Source organism: Sander vitreus, chromosome 1 (assembly GCF_031162955.1).
Source record: "Sander vitreus isolate 19-12246 chromosome 1, sanVit1, whole genome shotgun sequence".
In the NCBI taxonomy this organism is placed as follows: Eukaryota; Metazoa; Chordata; class Actinopteri; order Perciformes; family Percidae; genus Sander; species Sander vitreus.
The window spans coordinates 3,497,692-3,517,337 of NC_135855.1; the positions used below are offsets into that span (position 1 = coordinate 3,497,692).

At 40.5% G+C, this 19,646-nt stretch overlaps 1 protein-coding gene across 1 annotated transcript in view; it reads left to right on the forward strand.

Moving 5' to 3' along the window:
* Window positions 1-1,510: 1,510 nt before the first annotated feature.
* Window positions 1,511-19,646, forward strand: part of LOC144521905 (neural-cadherin) — a 340,271-nt gene continuing 322,135 nt past the window's right edge. The window contains exon 1 of the mRNA XM_078256568.1: window positions 1,511-2,564. Within this exon, the coding sequence (XP_078112694.1) occupies window positions 1,511-2,564 (1,054 nt within the window). The remainder of the gene's footprint in view (window positions 2,565-19,646) is intronic.

Consider the following 19,646-nt stretch of genomic DNA (forward strand, 5'->3'; position numbering starts at 1 on the left):
CCCTTGACATCAAAATTGATGTATTCACATCTGATACACTGCAGAGTGAACTGACCTTAATGTCCTGATTTTGTTATGCTAAACGCCTATGGAAATTCAGTCCCACACAAAGCATAGCTTTGACTAAATATATGAACGCAGTTTTGGTGCAAAGCCCGAAACGTGTATTATCCAAGGACTGCTGATTTAAAAAAAAAAAAAAAACTGCACAGGTTGCAGTGTTTTAGTGAGTAGGAGTTCAAACAGCACACAAGTACAAAAAGCACACAGAAGATGGATGCTAGACTGGTGCTTTGGATGCGATCAGGACCATGCAGCATGCTTTGGATCCACACACAGTCTCAGATTTATTAGCAGGGATCCACATGGAAATATTTGTATTCCGTATACATGTGGGGAGGAAATATATGAAAGTGAAAGCAAAATTGAATATCTGGTATATTACATTTGAGACTGTTCTTTATTTTGTTGTGGACCTGGCTGCAACTTTCACAGACCCCTGGAGACCAAAAGCTCCATAACAGAAAGCAGTGGGTGAAAAACACTTTAAAATAGGGCACTTCTCTGTGACATAAAGACAGCTCTGGAGTCCTTGCCTGGAGCTGAAGCCTTTATTTTCCCTTTGCCCCCCTGGAGGCGTTTTAAAATGATCGATTTTTACATTATTTTAATCCAATGGACTTACGTGTTATTGGAAAGAGGAGTGATGGATCTGGACGTGCAGGCTGGACATTGATCACTGGGAGATGGGAGGTCGGGTTGTTTCCCTGTGGATCGCCCTGAGAGACACACACACGCACACATAATTGCGCGCTGTTGGCTGTGGTCGTGTGGGTGTTTGTGCGCGCGCACGAGTTGATTTGACTCGCAGCTCCTTTTGCTGAGAAGTTCATTTCCGAAAAGAGAAACTGTTACCGCTGCATCACTCTGTTACAGATGCATTGCGCTGGATGCTTTGGCAATGCATGCGTAAAACTGTCGGTTCTGTGTGACATCCCCGTGATAAAACACGTCTCGCCACATCTGAGTGTCAAAGAAGACTGACGTCCTTATAATAAGAGGTCTGATCCATCTCAACAGCAAGCCGGCGTATGGCTGCGCGCACTTTGCAGCAACTCAAACGCAGGGCGGATTAAGCGTGATCCCCGTGTGAGATCGGACGGAAACAACGCACGAAAAAGAGAGCGAGGAAGGGAACGGAGGTAAGCGCGCACTCGAGCTGTAAGAAGAATTTTTTTTCTTCCTGGGACGCGCACAGACAGGCAGGCAGCGCTGCTGGTGAGACAGCAGACAGGGAAGAGCAGGAGAGGAGGAGGACGCACAAACACAGAGACAAAGTTCTCCTGCATCGAGATGAAGTATGGCGCCAACAGATATCTGCGTCCCCGTGTAATGGAAGTTTTGGATCATAAAGGGAAAGAGGAGAAATACCCCCAAAGAACGAGTGCACCCATGTATCTCGGTGTGGCATGAGCTTTTCAGTGCAGTGGAGCCAATGACATATCCAGTCATGATTTGGGTCGCATTTTTACCTTTTTTGGTTTCGTGCGCACACGGGAACAGGACCGTGGAGCAGGTGCCGTTTTTTCACGGGCATGTATTTGAAAACTCGTCTCCCGGCTCCCGGGTCAACGGACTGAGCGTCCCGTTAAAGCGGCTTAACTCGCAGAGGCTGTGCGGTACAGGGGTATCTGCAGCGCACTTTAAACTCCTGGGAGACGGTAGCGAGAATTTCCGTGTCTTTGCGCACCACAAACGGGGCCAAATTTTATTGAAGACTTCTGGGGTTCTGGACCGGGAGGAGCGGGCTGAATACGCACTAAGTCTGGGTTTGTGTTGCGGGCAATGCGCGGGACTCTCCCGGGAAGTGGGAGAGGAGTCTCCGGTTGTCGCTGAAGTGGCGTCCATCAAGGTGGACGTCCTGGACACCAACGACCACCAGCCCACCTTCCCCGGTGCCGATGTGAAACTGAGCCTGGATGATGCCACCGCGCTGCGCACGGCGATCTACACAGTGACCGCGCGGGACGATGACAGCGGCAAGAACGCGCAGCTCATCTACTTCGCCTTGCCCAAAAACGGGAGTTTCTACGCGGTGCCCAAAACCGGAGACATCCTCCTGGTGGACTCTATCCTCGGTCTGGGGGATCCGATTAAGTTTAGAGTGTTCGCCCGGGACCGCGGGTGGCCACCTCGCACGAGCCAGAGCATAGCAGTTGAGATCAACCCACGGCAATGGCCCGTGGCGCCCTTGATCAACACCCAACCGGGGGAATGGAAAGCTAAATCACAATTTAAAGTCCCAGCGCGAAGGTCCAGGTCAGTACTTGAATCAGACAGCCCCGTTTTTATCAACGTGTCAGAGGATGCAGGGATCGGTTCAGTGGTGATGAACCTGAACCCGGTGAGGTTTCAGTCGGCAGCGTTTGAGTTGGTGGAGCCCGACGTGGAGAGCTCGCCGGTCAGCGTGAGCCGGGACAGCGGGGATATAGTCATATCACGGAGACTGGACCGGGAGACTGAACCTCTGGTGGAGATCAGCGTCAAAGTTCAGGATAAAAGAGGTGAGCGTGAGTGAAAGATCGACCCGGTGTGTGTGTGTGTGTGTGTGTGTGTGTGTGTGTGTGTGTGTGTGTGTGTGTGTGTGTGAGAAAGAGAGAAACAATATTGAACATGGCGGTGTGTGCGCACATTTGTGCGTTCCGTGCGCGGCACCTTGAGCAATATACAAACGTCATTTGGGTCATTTGGTTGAATGTGTCACATTGTCTTGTGTGCGTAAATACGCACGAAAAGCCTAAACTTGATTCACATCAGTTCTGATGATATTGTGATGTGATACAACGCAGATTGTCTTCCCTCGAACTTTCTTCCCAGTCTTCCAGTGGTGCCTGAAACCCTAGAATGGAATCCACTGGACAAGATACAGTATATGTTTGGTAATAAAGAGGAGAGGAGAAAGTAACCACATATATTTGTTACTTAAACTTGATTAATCACTGTGGTGCAATATGTCCCACTGGGACATTGTGTTTGAAACGTTACTATTTCGGAGCAGGGTCAGTAGGCAGCCTCTGTGTGTAGCATCCTGAGGTCAGGGTCTTGGTGAAAGGTCATTGGTGTCTTTGAGGTGTGAGCAGGCCCGCCGTAGGTAGAGATGACCCCGGTCCCCGGCCCAAAACCCAGGTAGGGCCCATGCAAAGGTCAATGGCACTGGTGTATGTATTCTGTTAGTTTGCAATCTCAACATATTTGTATTCATTTATTTTTTTCCCTCTCATTTCACTACTACTTTTATTGCTCTCAACAGCTGTCTTTTCTAATCTGTGTACTCTTTGTACATTGTTGTTTTACCTTGTAACCTGTTCTGCTTTGTTTTGTGAATCATGTTAGTTCTGTGCTGTGTCTTGTTTTATGCTAAGTTATGCTCTGCCTGTGTTGTCTTTGTCTCTTTGTATATTTGTAAATTTAAAAAAAGCCTTTTTAACATTGATGCCAGGGGATTACAGAGGAAAAGTACAATTTTGGCTTATTCTGGCATTTTTAACCCATGTAAGATCATGCGTTTTATTAATTTGCACTTTCCCCTTTTTAAATAAACTTGAATTAAATTGAATTGAATTAGTGGGTGTGGTTGAGGGGCCCAATTAGAAAGAAAAACATCGTCCTCTAATTCCATATTCCTAATGGCGGGCATGGGTGCCAGGAAACATAACTGAGTGAAAACTCCACACATACATTATAGACCCTGGCCAGCTCTGAAGGGGTTCTAACCAGGAATCCTATTGCTGTGGTAAGTGAGTGCTAACCATTGAAGTACCAGGCAGCCTCACATCCACGCACTAACCAGTGTCAATCCTGCAAAGTAGGAAAGATCAGGCTAAGCGGTGTCAGAGCGTCTGGTGTTTACAATAGAGGTTAAACTGAGTGACACTCATCAGTGTTGATGATGATTCATGTGCTTGGATAAATTAGGGCAGAGTGAATGTATCAGCTGTGCTGCCAACAGCAACAGATGTTGGGATGTCAGGGTAGAAGCGTGGCGCACAACGGCCACCCTACCAACAGGTTAATTATCACCTGCGGATAAAGAGCACCGAGCAGAGAGACAGGGTGAGTTAACATGCAGCCAGATCCACATTAATAAATGCATATGTAAAGGGATGAAACACTGGGCTAATTGACTGTGAGACTGAGCTCTGGAAACTAGACTATAGAGTGCAAAAACAATATGAATGAGTTTGCACTTGGTTCTATTTATACATCTAAATTATATATGTCTGTCTGTCTGTCTGTCTGTCTATAATTTGACTGGAAGAACAGTTCTGCAGCTTGTTCCATTAAGACCAGCTAATATAATTTCCCGGGGAAGTGACCTAATCAGTGTGACCTATTGGTCTCGGTAATGTGAACTATCCTGATGCAGAAAAGAAGCTGAGCCTGCTCTTGGAACACAATGCTAATTTGCACTCCCAGTAACAATGTTGGCTATTTCTCACAATCATTTCCTTCAACACATGATGATATTGATGGAAGACAATTTTCAGTGTTCAATGTAACACTTTACTGTTGCAGTATCACAGCATCCTCTGAGAGTTCCTTTAAATAGCATCGGAAGACGTAGCTAATGTTCAGCTGCTGTTTGATTTTAAGGAGGCACTCAGTTGGGACTCTTGGCATCCAAAGTCACCCAAGATGCCTTTTGGTAGGCAGGTCTCCAAACCTTTTTATTTTTTTATTTCAAGCAAGTAGAACAACTTTTACAAGCCAATGAAATGCGTTAGTAGATTACCAGTATGTTTTTCCCTGAACTCTATCAAAAGTTAAACTAGTTTCATCTTTTCTGACAGAATGTGTTATTATATTTTTCTTACAAATTAACAGGAATGAAACACAGGAGACATCTTGAATAGGCCTGCACGATAAATTGTTATGAAATAGCGATCTCGAATCACCCCTCGTTCACGATTTAACTTTTAAATGACTTCGATTTTTTTTTCTCCTTCAATTAATTTATTGAAAGCATTTGACATTGACATTAACATGTTTTAATTATGTAAATACATGTTCAAGGAGTTCAGATAGAGCCTGTATCAGGGCCATATTTAGTTCAATGTGTTATTTGTCACTATTTTTGGTAGCATACTGTACTTAAATGGCCAGTATGTACTTTATTGTCTTTATTCATTGAAGCCTACAGGCTCGTGGTGATGCACAATGTGCTATAGGTGCCAAAATAAATCTCTGTTTGTTTGTAATGCCAATTTGTTTTGTTTTGTCATGGTTCATGTGTGCAATAAACATTACACTTCTACCACAATCGTGGCAGAGAATCGTGATATCAATTCCAAGCTAAAAAATCGTGATTCATATTTCCCCCCGAATCGTGCAGGCCTAATCTTGAATAATACCATATATTGGTGGAGGAGGAACAAAACAGAACATGGCTATTGTCAATTTAACAAGATGTAAATATAGAGATGACATGAGAGGCAGTGACAGGAGTATCATCTGCATATTTGTGCAAGTTCAGTGCATAGAAAGCGCATTTTAATGTGTAATCCATTTAAATCCAAACATTTACAATAAAGATTAGTTAGGTATGAAGTGTAAAATGGCTTATTGTATTTGAAGATTACAGACACATGACACATTGTTGCTGATGTGGCCAAATCCCTTTGTGGCCAGTGCTGGTTTGGATGACTGAATCTTCAATGAGTCTTGGATGCATCTACATCTGAATTGTGATGTGTTTTGCTCTAAAAGAATGCGAAGTGTAAAGAGGAGGATCAGCGTAAATGTTTGCTAAATGGATAGGTTTACCAAACACAACATTTTATGTGCTCATGTGTTTGACAGGAGGGGAAGATTGGGGCAGTGGATTAAAATACATTTCCATGACCTTACTATTTACTGCGTCATGCTGAAAGGCGGCAAGTTTTCATTTCCAGACTTAGCAGCAGGCGGCAAGGGGCGAGCCCGGCTCAGCTCAGTGTATGAAGCATGAGGAACGCTGCATCCGTTTGGTTGTTGGTGGCTCTGTTGAAGTCTTTTAATCCGTTTGGAGTGGAAAGTCCTGCTGGATCCTCGACCTCCCTCCATCTGCTCGCATTATCCTTGTAATCCCATCTCATTCTCTCTGTCTGTCTCTCTGTCTCCCCCTCTTGCTCTCTTACTTTCTCGCTCTTATTTTCACTCTCACTCCAGGGATTTAGTTGGAGTGGAGGCACAGTTTTAGGCAGCGTGAGCCAGCCTCTGACATGATTCTTCGAGGGACGGATTTGTGTGTGTGTGTGTGTGTGTGTGTGTGTGTGTGTGTGTGTGTGTGTGTGTGTGTCTGAAAGTGATATCAGTATATAAGATCAAAGTACTGTTACATTTTGGAGTTAGGAGTTGTTTTTTGAGGGTACAGGTTAGGGTTGGATTTAGGCACAAAGTGGTTTCCCCCAAAGATTTGTCATCCCCTCTAAAACAGCCAGTCTGACACTGTTCTTTGACTGCAGTGACTCCTGTTGACATAATGATCAGTGGAATTATTAATTTAGTTAATTGGTTAAATGATTAATTTGCTCAGTCACGCACTAGTCCTTTGTCCATCTACAGCGCTTTCCTTTTTGAAAAAGCCACAGTAACATTTTCTTTAAGTGCTTTTTTTTCAAAACATATATTTGTAGTTAAGGTAGAACCCACATCTATACTTTAATCATTTCTAGCCAGCTAACATTGTATCAAATAGACACAAGAGTACTGTAATCCTTTTAGCTAATTATTATAATGCATTTCTTTTCAATTTTCTTTTTTTCTTTTCTGGCAGCCTTTATGACAGAAAGAAGTGAGAAGGCCAGGATGATAGAGTGACTAAAAGGGCTGGAAAAATGGTATGGGACGACGACCATTTGGCAAAAATGACACAGAAAATAACGAGGGACCCGGGTCACCCTCTTCCTGGTAATTTGACTGGCATGGTTATGGAACGTAGTTGTAGGCTAAGGCCCCCTGTGACACCAATGAAGTGGTATGCTCTCTCTTTTATACCTCAGACTATCAGGCAGCACAACAAGCACTTTAAACGTACATTTGTATAAATTCTGTACTGTATTTATGTATTGTATTGTATATTGTATTTATTGTATTGTATTTATGCTCTATTTTTTTATGGGCATTAAGGCGGGTATGAGCACTGTCATTTTCATTTTTATGGATGAAATAAACTTGACTATGACTTTGACTTTGAAACCAACATAATGTTAAAAAATAGATTATACCCAAACCAATTATCCAGGTGTCTCTTGACCTACTCAGACGAGAGGAACAGAACAACAGGTACTCCACTGGAATCTCGCCACATGAGTCATATAATCTTTTTTTGTTATAAACCCTGAAAAGCCTGGCACATGTTTGACTAGAGATGGGAATCAAACCTCAACCTTTTCGGTGCAGACTAGAATTTGACAAAGCATCAAAAACTGTGTTCATAAGATCTATAATCTAGTTGACCTGCCAATTAAAGCTGTCGTACGTCAACATTAAAGAAGGCTTGTTTATTGCTAGGCCATATGTTCAAAATGAAATGATTTAATAATAATGTATAACAATAACAATAACTTATTTCACTAATAAATTGCTGTTGAACGACAACATATATATATATATATATATATATATATATATATATATATATATATATATATATATATATATATAAATATATATCATGATATAAAGCATATATATATATCATGATATAAAGCATATATATATATATATATATATATATATATAGTATCATGATATAAAGTATATATATATATATATATATATATATATATATATATATATATATATATATAAGGGAACATCTTCCACTTGGCTGGGATTAAACTAATTAAAATTAAAATAATTTCCAATGTGACTTTATTGTTCTCATCATTTTTCTATAAGTCCTCCCTAGTTTGTTCCAAATTGCTGCAGTATTTATACACACACATTTACATATCCTTTGCAAGTTATGTGAAGTGTATTTAGAAATCCTGTTTCAGCCTGCAGACTGCAACATCAGCCACTGCTTTGCCAACATCCGTTTAGTAAAAGGTTCAATTAGTCTTCTTAAAATGATTTCCTCTTACTGTAATGCCAAGTCTAAAGATGTCTTTCTACCTTTATATGTGAAAGAGAATCCTTTGTGCCATTTTAGCACAGCTTTCTGACTTCCTGGTGCACAACGAATGAGCTTGGGATTTGTAAAGCATAAGAGAGTTATTTAGCAATCTTCAAAATGTCTTACGTTTGTTTTTGTATACTCTATGTCTGTGTCTTTAAATCTGCTGTCACACTACTTATATTGTCAACGTTACCATGGTAATTCTGTTTCTCATTCATTTTCTTTAATATATAGTTTAATAATATTTACAAAACACAGTAGAAGAAACTTTTTTTTATATAAATAATTTGCGAACTTTAGAACATTTGTGTAAATAGTGGTTTATGGGATCATAATAATCAGCAGGGTTAAGTTGCCTGAGCTGGAACATTATTTGTTTTCTACAAGTTAGATCAGTCATTTTTTTGACCGAATTATTACAAAGATGAAAAATGAATATCAGGATATCGGGCCAGGACTTTGTTCAAAAGAGTCTATGCCAGTCTGTGTGTGTGTGTGTGTGTGTGTGTGTGTGTGTGTGTGTGTGTGTGTGTGTGTGTGTCTGCGTGCATGTGTGTGGGATTTTGGTTAATGAAGAATCACAGCTGGCTTTAATCGCGACAACTGTCAGTTGATCTCACACGTTTTTGCCACTCACAACTGAACCAAGTACGTACACACATGCATGCAGACACATGCATACAAAAATGAACTGTGTTTTCAGGCTCCTCAGTCAGTAAAAAACAGATTGAATGCTTTTGCATCAACATTATTTGACATCTCAAACACAGTGATACACACGCACATACATACTATACATTGACTCACAAAATACAACATTGTGCTTAATGTGAGTTCTGGGTTGCCAAATTACCATTCCATATCAAGACAGATGGCAGTGAGGGAAGCCTGTTAGCTGCATATGTTACTTGTCTTTTGTTTATCGAGATGAAACAGAGTCTGAATCCATTTGTTCCTTCAAAGAGCATAGATAGCACGTATTTGGTCTTAACCGCATTACCCCACACAAACCCAATGTAAAGACACTTGAATGTTTTTTTGGCTCATTTCATTGCATTTTGTTTTTCCGTCTTACAAAAACTAGATTCTATCCAAGCAGACACAGACGCACACAGTCAGCACACACAACGTTCAGCTCATTATCCAGAGACACTGTGGTTTCTGCATCTCATGGCAGACTTTCATTGACTCCCTAACTGCTAGCTAGCTTTTCACCCCAAAATGCTTTTTTCATTGCTTTAGTGTCTTTCATGTAAATGGTTCAAAAGAAACATTTTAAAGTCTGCTCACCACCATCACTGCAATTATGTAGCTTCTAGAGACATGTCTGGTTGTTCTTTTCATTTGCTTCAACAGAAAGTTATTTTTTAGTTTTTATGTGCTGATGATCGGTGACTCCAAGTCTTTCACCAATGGTTTGCCAACTGCAGTTTTTTTTCTATAAATCCCAATTCTCAGCTTCAGAAACTGTGACAATGTTTCACACAGTGTGTTTTCACTGCAGACCTTCTGCAGCAAGCATACATAAGTAAATAAAATGTATTCATATAGCCCTTTTCACGGATAAAAAAATCACAAAGTCCTTTACATTAAATATACAATGTAATACATACAAATAAATATTACATTTGTTTCTGAGAATCCAGCCTTGTTTATGCTTAAAATCCAACATGCTGCATTTAAGACCTTTAACTACACCTTCATCTTAAAAGAGCTTTAACTTCATTCAGCATGCAGACTTAAAATAAAGCCCACACTTGTATCCCCTAAGAGTTGAACTTCAAAATATTCATATTCAACAGCCAAATCCGAGTCAACTGAAAAAAAGTACATTTCCAGGATTAAGCCTCAGATGTTAGGCTTTTCCCCTTACCTTCGGCTCTCTGTGTGTTGCCGTACCAACCTGAGCTCACAGAATTCCGTGAAATGAACACGGCCCCTTAATCAGTGGCAGTTTCGCGGAATCGCCGAAAATTGCGCGATGAGACCACGGAAGAATTCCGTGAAATGAACACGGCCCCTTAAGTTAAGGAAAAGGTCGTGGGTGGGCTTACGTTTCCATGACACGCGGGACAACAGGGTTTAGGAAAAGAAGAACGGGATGGTTGGGTTTAGTAAAAGAAGAACGGGATGGTTGGGTTTAGGAAAACAATAATGGGACGCGGGACAACAACGGGACGGTTGGGTTTAGGAAAAGAAGAAAGCGACGGTTGGGTTTGGGAAACGTGACACACGGGACACGATCCCCCGTCTCCTGGGTAAAAGTCCTGTGTTGTTTGACCCATCCACCCCCCCAACCAACCTCCCTATGCGGATTTTCAGGCTTTCATTCTACTCTCTACCATAGTTGCTCTTAATGCTACGTCATCTTCTCGTTGACTTTACATTGGCATTGTTTTCCGTGGTGGCCACACGGAATTTTCACACATTCTGTGCCACCACCACGGAATGTGGTGTTAACAGTTTGTGATCATTTCACAGAATTCTGTGAGACCAGGCTGTGCCGTACTCAAAATCTCTTGAAAATGAAAAAAAAGAAAAGAAATTAAAATGTCTTTTGTGGGGTGCAAATGTTCAAAAACAAGTTCCTTCCAGAGACTATTTTGCAGAGCCACCATTGCTGTGTCTGGAACTTTGCGCCGTCCAAGACAATTGTGATTGGTTTAAAGAAATGCAAATAATCCAGCACTGTGGAGATAGGTCTGACAATGCGAGAATAGGTACAGCCCTAATTGACACTTTATATCTTGTTTGTTGTAATTCCTACAAAACAAATATGTAAATTGAGTAGCTAGCTAGCTTTATATTTAGCGAACAGATATGAATGATATGATATGTTCTCATCAAACTCTGGACAGGGAAGTCAATTAGCTTTTTTCCCAAAATGCTGACTCTTTGCTTTGATATGTGCATAAACTGCTGCTGGTACTATGTGTTTTAATTTTAATAGATAACTTGATCAGCACAAATACAGTATTTTTCACTTTATCTACTCCACTGTCATACAACTTTAACTTGTAGTTTTATTATGTCCCTACAATCAGTATGTAATTATACACTGTTGCCCTGTTCTCCAAGGAACCAGCTGTAGTGCAGCATTAAACCAAGAGACAAACTAGCAAAATATGTAACTGATCAAGGATTGGATAGGTGTGAGAAAGACTCATCACATAACACCAGTGGTCTGTGCTTAAAGCAAATAACTGCAGGCTCACAAAACAGGAAGTAGTGGCCATCACAGCAGCAGGCATCCAACAGCACGTTACAAACACCAAGAGCTGTACAGCAGCAGAGCCTTCACACCTGCTACAGCACAGAAAATAACCTCACAGTAGCACATATCCATCTATCTATCCATCTATCTATCTATCTATCTATCTATCTATCTATCTATCTATCTATCTATCTATATATATATATATATATATATATATATATATATATATATATATATATATATAGGTCAGATTGACCTTCATCATGTTGCTTAAATGCCACTATTATAATGTCAAGCAGTAAGGTAGAAGTAACAGTGCCTGCTGCTATTAATAACCAATCAATATAAGTATGTACTTTTTTCTCTTTTTTCTTTTTTTTCCCACCTGGATTTTTCTCCCTGAAAATATCTGTCCTATCAATTTAGAATCTATATCTAGTGCCTCAATAGGTAAAGCTGGTCATTTCTATGATTACTCTGTTTGCAGCTATTACTATTATTATGTTCTAGCTCCTCAACAAACCTACGGTGCCTAAAATAGCAGGTTGGTGGAGCTCATAAAAGCTTGTGTAAAATGGGTGTTGGGTTAGAATCAATCCAGGCAGTCTTGATTCCATTATTTACAGACTGAGGGCCTATATAATACTTCAGTGATTTGAAAAAGTGGAGATTCATTTCAATATATCACAGCCTGTCATGGTTTATGGATTAATGAAAGCATATACCTAAAGTGGGGAATGAATTTCAGAGGTGAATGGGAGCATTCCTGTATGAAAGTCAACTTTTTTGAGTGTGGGATAATTTGTTTTCACAGTGAAAGTCTTTGTCAGATTGAATGGAATGCTCCTGGTCTCAGCATCTCAGCTCTAAAATGCAATGTAAAGCTGAATAGCTTGAGATAAATAATAGAAAATAGTCTTTTATAGGAACTAAACTTGATAGGTGGGTCACCAAGAAAAAACAAGACTGATTTGTCAGACGTTGATCAGGATTACTAGTGTTAATTGCAAGATAAAGCCTCGGTGTGGGAAATACAGACTCGGAACACAACAATCAAAAGGCAATCAAACAACTGAGATTAAATTGCTGTCTCATGTTGTTATCAAGGTGCCATTACTGTGATAATGCACTGTTTTTGTTTTGTCGTATCTTACAGGCATAGTTTTGGCGGTTCAATTCCCAATGAACAAGCAATATTTGCCAGGACTGGCAATGAGAATAAAAAATAAATCAATGGGGAATGAGAAAGACAACAGTTGGACATATACAGAATAACAGATAACGATTGGCTTCATCCTTTTGACCAAAAATGTACAAATCAGTACATTGATTAAATAATATATATTATATGTATGTATATGTGTATGTATATGTTAACAAACACGAATATGTCCATCCAACTGTTTCAGGTTTGTCATAATTGTATATTTCTGGCTTCATAAATTGGTACCACCATGTCGTTGCTTCAAAAATAGTATGGGCTGAGGACAGTTTTGTCTTCAATTGGTTGAAGATTACAGATTACAAATAAATTGCCATGAGTGATCAGCTATGCCCTGCAAAACAATGCAGTATTTTTCTTTCAAAATCTTGTGTGGCATCACCCTAGGTGTGATGTAGGGCTGCTTGAAGAATCTTAAGCTAAGTAGGGCAGAATATGTTCACTGCTATCTTTGTTTTCACAGAGATTTTAAGAACATTTTCAAAACTATCGTCTGTTTGCTCTGATCTAAATCAGGGAGTGTGAAGTGCTACTGCTTGGCAGATCCTCAATTGAGCCAGAATTTATCAAGAAACCCCATGACACTGCTGTCAAACTGGTCAGACAATTTTAGTGGCAAACATGTTCTTAGGGTGTAATCAAATGAAATCTGTATCAGAGAGGGGAGAGCATTATTGCTTTTACTTATAGTCATTATTTGGTTCATATATTCTCATTCCACTATGAACAACTGCCTCCAGGTTGCCCTGAAAACATGGTCTGACCACCTTCCAAATGCTCTGTTTTCTGGACTCTCATTTGTCCAAATAAATTCAGTTAAGACGAAAATGGATCTAGGGTTCAAAATAACTACTTTAAACCAACAAGGCGTGAAAATGCGCCAACACACTTTGGCAGTTGCATCACCTGGCTGAATTTTTGTTTTTTACATGAGTAGGGTTTTACTGTAAGTTGGACACACTTCACTGTTTATAGTAATATTTGCATGAGCCTGTAGCACTCACTCAGATGTATTTATGCAAAGAAAACCGTATCATTAAAATCAATTGGAAGTTAATAGGTTGATAACCTCTTTCTTCCATGCCTCCTACTCCTCAGTGAAGGTTGCGTGCCATGCTTAAGTCATATTGGCCCTGTAGCTGCTCCCTAATTGAAGTGTGCATTGTTGTAATACGAGTAGCCTATTTATTTGTGTGTGGGTAGAGGCCACAGGGCAGCTTCCTCATGTCTAGCCTTTCTGCCGGCTTTTTGCTACAGCGGGATCAATTAATGTCGTGTGTGTGTGTGTGTGTGTGTGTGTGTGTGTGTGTGTGTGTGTGTGTGAGCGTATGTGGGAGGGTCAGTAGAGGATTATGAGTGTGTGTGTGTGTGGTTTCAGACCTCCCCTGTCTAAACGCTACCCTGCAGCACCTCCTCTAATATGCTGAGCACACAGGAGAGCTGCTTTTTGCTCTTGTTACTCCTTGTTACTTCTCTAGATCTTTTTTTTTTTTCTGTATGTCTAGTGGCCACATTTTTCCTATGATGTAAACATGATTGAAGTGTTTGCTTTTCATCTTGTATCAGTGTGTTTGCACGTGTCATGGCCACATACACACTGTCCAAGACCATCAAACAGCACACAAGCACGCTGGCTGATTTGTTTTCCACACCTCATCCACCTACCCTCCTTTCTTCCAATTATTCCCCTTTCTTCTCTTCTCTCCCTGTGGTTTCACACCCTCTTCCATCCCTTGCTGCTGTCTATCTCTCTTGACGTCGACGCCAGCTGTTTTTTATCACGTTCCAATATTTCTCTTCCTGATCTTTTCCACTCCCTGTTCTTTACACCCTATAAAATGTTTCCACAGTTGTTGATATATGCCTTCTTTATTCACCTTCACCTATTCTTTCAACGTCACTTTTTTTTCTCCAGGGGAGACTCATTTCACACTCTCTCTCTCTCTCTCTCTCTCTCTCTCTCTCTCTCTCTCTCTCTCTCTCTCTCTCTCTGGCTCTGCTATCAATGTGAGTGATTGTGCAATCTGGCAGCATGTTAAAGACATGAGGAGACTGTCAAACAGATCAATGAATATGTCTTCTAACCCCCTTTTACACATCACGCTAAAACTCACACATGCAAACACACATGTAGAGAAATGGCAACGGGCACATATGCACAAAAGCTCAAACAAACATGGAATGTGCAATGCCACATTTATAAAATAGAGGTTTAATAAGACATGAACATAAAAGATCCACACATGAACAGACACACACAAACACACACACACACACACACACACACACACACACACATACACACACATACACACACACACACACACACACACACAAACATTCAAAACACTACATGGCTCACCCAAAGAGGAGTTCAGTGTGATTGATTTCCTGTCTGAACCAGAGGAAGTCAGTTCATCTGATTAAATACAGACAAGTTGAGAATTAAAGATTGGAAGCCACTCTTTCTGTCTTACTCTCTCTCTCTCTCTCTCTCTCTCTCTCTCTCTCTCTCTCTCTCTCTCTCTCTCACACACACACACACACACACACACACACACACATACAATAGCGTCCTACAAGTGCCTTATCTCTTATCTATCCACTACAGTAGCAGCCAATGCAGAAAGTGGAGCTGGCATCATGTACCACGTTGTTTGCCAGATCATCCGTCAGCTTTTAACAGCTCCACGGAGGCTAGAGTGCAGCAGAAAATCAGTTAAATTAGACCTCTGTAATAGCCGCATCTGCAAGTGCACTCTCCATTTACATTTTATACATTTAGCTGACTGCTACAATAGCAGCAATACAAGCATGCAATAGAAAAGAGAAAATTAGTCTAGATCAACTGAGGTACATTTCCAGTATAAACTTTAAAGCCTGACATCCGGCGTGTAGCTCACTCACCGCATGTCAGGTTTCGCCCTTATCCTTCCGCTCTCTGTGTTGTCTTTCTTAAAATCCCTTCACTACGGGAAACAACAACCAACTTCAAGCCAGCAAGCTACACGCTGAAAATGGCAAGTTGTGAAGAAAACTTGGATCGTGCAATAAGGCAGGCCTGCTTGGTTCTTTTGGTGAATGATTGTAAAGATTTACAAAGAATATGTTTACGGCATTTCCTCTCTAACTGGGATGTTTTGGGACCGATTGGTGGGATTGCTGTGGACAAAGTACACACGGAGATACACTGTTACAGTAATAGCAAATGACATTTAACCATGTATTCAGCTAATTTAAATAGCTCTCGCTACTGTATTATGTGAACACTTAATTACAGTTACAGTTACAGTTAAGTAAGTAACAACTTAATTTAATATTGTATGTGGCATTTTCTTTTGAGGGGTGCAAATGTTTCACCAAAACAAGCTCCTTCACAAGACTATTTTGTAGAGCCACAGTCGCTGCGTCCAGAGCTTAGCACCGCCCAATCGATTGTGATTGGTTTAAACCACACGTGTCAAACTCAAGGCCCGCGGGCCCTTGCTAATTTTGATCCGGCGCCTATAAACATTTAGGTTCAAAATACATTTTGGCCCAAATACTTTTTGTCACTTTTTTTTCGACATTTTTTACGCTTTTTCCAAACGTTTTTGGCATTTTCTTCGTAATTTTTGTCGACCAAACTGTAATTGCGAAGACTATATGACAACATGCAATAATACAGTCAAAGATATTTAACTTTTCCCATGATATAAAAGCAATAAACTATATGTCTGGCCCTTGATGTGATTCTCACTTTCTAGTGTGGCCCTAAGGGAAGTTGAGTTTGACACCCCTGGTTTAAACAAATGCAAACAATCCAGAGCGTCTCTTCTATCATAGAATGTATGTGTGGTGTAGCCAGACCTTACTCCACAATGCTGTGGAAATAGATCTAGTAAAGCGAGACTATGAGAAGAATAGACATCCATCTTTTCTCAGGTTCTATAGCATTATGTGCTCTTCTTTTACTATTATGAACTCACAGGTTTTATTTTTGTTGTCAGCACACGTATTGGTATCTTTGATGACGCGCTATGAACTTGACTGAACCTAATTGGGAGGCCAGTCACAGGAAAGGGTCTTATCAGCGGCAGTGGAGCAGCACAGTGTAGTTTTTGTGTCAGGGATTGCAGGACTTGTGCATGTGTCGCATGCAGGTTCAGTGCTATTGGAAGCCAATGAAAATGTATCAATGACAGAAGTCTTTTGTCTCACTGATCAGACACAGTTGGGGTTGGAACCAAACATTGGCATACAGTAAAAATGAGGTAGTGGATCATTGCTTTTGCTGTCATCATTGGGTACCTAAATTCTTACAAAGCATTCAAAGGACTTCTTACATGTAAGTTCAGTGCTCATGTGCAAACCGTTTTTTCCATTATAACTAAATACACATAGTCGTATAGAGTAATTTCCATCCAGAATAGAACAGATTGTGTAGATGTCAGCTCCCAAACTCACTCCAATTCCTTTTGCAGCTAATCTGTATCTGTGCTCCACGACTAATCCTGTGTGGCTCTTCATTTGAAATCACTGAAGTGTTTCATACACTGAGGAAGGGTTATTTCTCCAGCACAAAACTGGCACAGTGCCATGATGAAAAGTAAGTGAAAAGTGAAGGAAATGAGGTAACTCATGAGCCAGCCACTTAAATACCCAACCCCGTTTCCAAGGAATTATACGTACATTTTCGATGATTACGCCCCTTAAAATGTACATCTAATGGCAAGATTCAGTGTGAATGTATGTCCTTTATGTTGCAAGGCAGAAAGTAAGGGTGTGGAGGTCAGGCTTGTGGATGAGAGTGCAGCCTGTCTGATGTTCATGCAGGAGACCGGCATTTGCGTCCTGTCACAAACCATTAACTCTCACTTTTTCATGAACTATAACCACAATCTTTCGCTGACCATACTGTAGTTTCTATGCTATTCTGGTTTTGCAGAATCGTTCAATATCAATGTCTGGTAATATGGTTGAAATACCACTGGACGATGTATTCCTTTTTGTTTCAACATGTTGCTCAGTTACACCACTTTATAGTACGTCTGGCTATGGAATTACCAACAATAACTCATCATGCCTGTTCACATCATTTATTTTTGACTGTGCATGGCATCATATGATTGATTAGAGCAAGGTCTCAAGAGCAGACTCTCGAGTAGTAGCCGGGAAAGTTTAACTACATGTACCTCCAGCGACACAGAAATCAAAACCTGTGTTCAGTACTCTCAGACATGACGTGACCTAACTGTTTCTACAGTCGCTATCTAAAGCAGCTGGGATGCTCTCCCGGCTGCTTTGTTTTGTTTGTTTCATAGTGACACCTGAGTTCATGATTTTAATGATTTTTTGGGGGGGGGTTTTCGGGTTTACATGACAGTTGAGTTTCTGAATAAAAATAATAAATAATTTTGGTGGCTTGGTGCGGAGTTTTGAAATTGATGTTAAGTGCAGGCAGCCACGAGAAGGAGTGATTGAATTGGATGTTGCTGATGGTAAAGTGCAGTCATTGTTTTTGTTTCATAATGACACTGTTTTTAATGAATTCCTGAATAAAAACAATTTTACCCATTCTCATCTGGTCACCCTACCTAAAGGTCACTTCATTCTTGTTCATTTACATGTAAAAAAGCAGACAGTATGTTTGCAAGGCAAATCAGATGTAGTTAATATGAACAACAAACAAAAAACATTGTTCAGTATCACTCATGCACTTACAGTTCCAGTTGAGAGTTAGCTGAGGATTTATTTTCTTTTAAGAGCCTTGTTTGAAGCACTGCACACTGGTCTACAGCTCAATGATATTACTTGAGGGTCTTATGAAACCCTCTCATTGTACGGTTATAACAATGTTGTTTTTTTTAAGTATGAGACGCTGGGATTTCATAACAGACACTATCACAAGTAGCTGATCTAACTAGTCAGTTTGCTGAAGGTTTACTCCAGCTGAAGATGGCTGGTGGCTGTCAGTTACAGCAGGCCCCAGTGCAGGACATTTACAGGTCCCCCCTCCGCCCCAGAGTACTGTGTACCACACAAAGGGGGAGGGGAGAAATGGACTTTTCAGCATGAGCCTGTCTCTCTCAGGCCCTACCATTATATCACTTTGTCTGCTGCACACCTGACTGTTTTATAGGCTATATTAGCCTTCCTACACAATCTGGACTGTGGTCATAACATCTACATCGTAGTATTCCCTGTTATATATTGTTCTTAAAGTATATTATTTTTTTCCCTTGGTTGTCAAGCAATGCTGTTATGTTTACATTCTTGTCTTTTCATTGTCATAGTTAATATTTAATAATAAGTTATTGCACTGTTCAATCCCTGCACTGTTCCCTTTTGCACTACCACCATTGCACACAGTCTACCATAGCACCTTATCATGGTCATTGCATCACATGGTCAGTCCATACCAGACCTTTGGAATCACTTCACAAATTGTTAAGACTTTAAATTTCTGTGAGTGATTTTTATGTATGTGAAATATATGTGTGTGTGTGTGTGTGTGTGTGTGTGTGTGTTGTTGTTTGTTGTGTTATGGTTGTCTAAGCCACTGGATGCCTAAAATTTCCCTCGGGATGAATAAAGTGTCTATCTATCTATCTATCTATCTATCTATCTATCTATCTAAATCCTGCCGTGAATTTCCTGTTCTGTTTGAACATGAACTGAACTCCTGAGTAACCTTCCCAAATGTATTGACATTTCATCAAATCAACAAAGGGAATTAGCATTTTATTTTAGTTCCACCCTTTCATGTGAACAACACAGCGACACAAAAATAGGTTTATACTGTACTTTCCTCTCCAGCACTGATAAGTACACACATTACCTGTATCACAGCACGCAAAAGGACAAGTTATGTCATAATGGATACATGAACAGTGCACTGAAGATAGTCTATATTGACGGATGATCTTTCATCTGGGATTGTTCAGGTGCCACCAGAAATTCCGCCGGATGTCCCTCATTTTTGGCCGGATGTCCGTTACCTCCCGCTTCCTTTGTGTTGTCGTTCTAAACTCCGGTGGATTTATGACAGTGGTGGAGGAAGTACT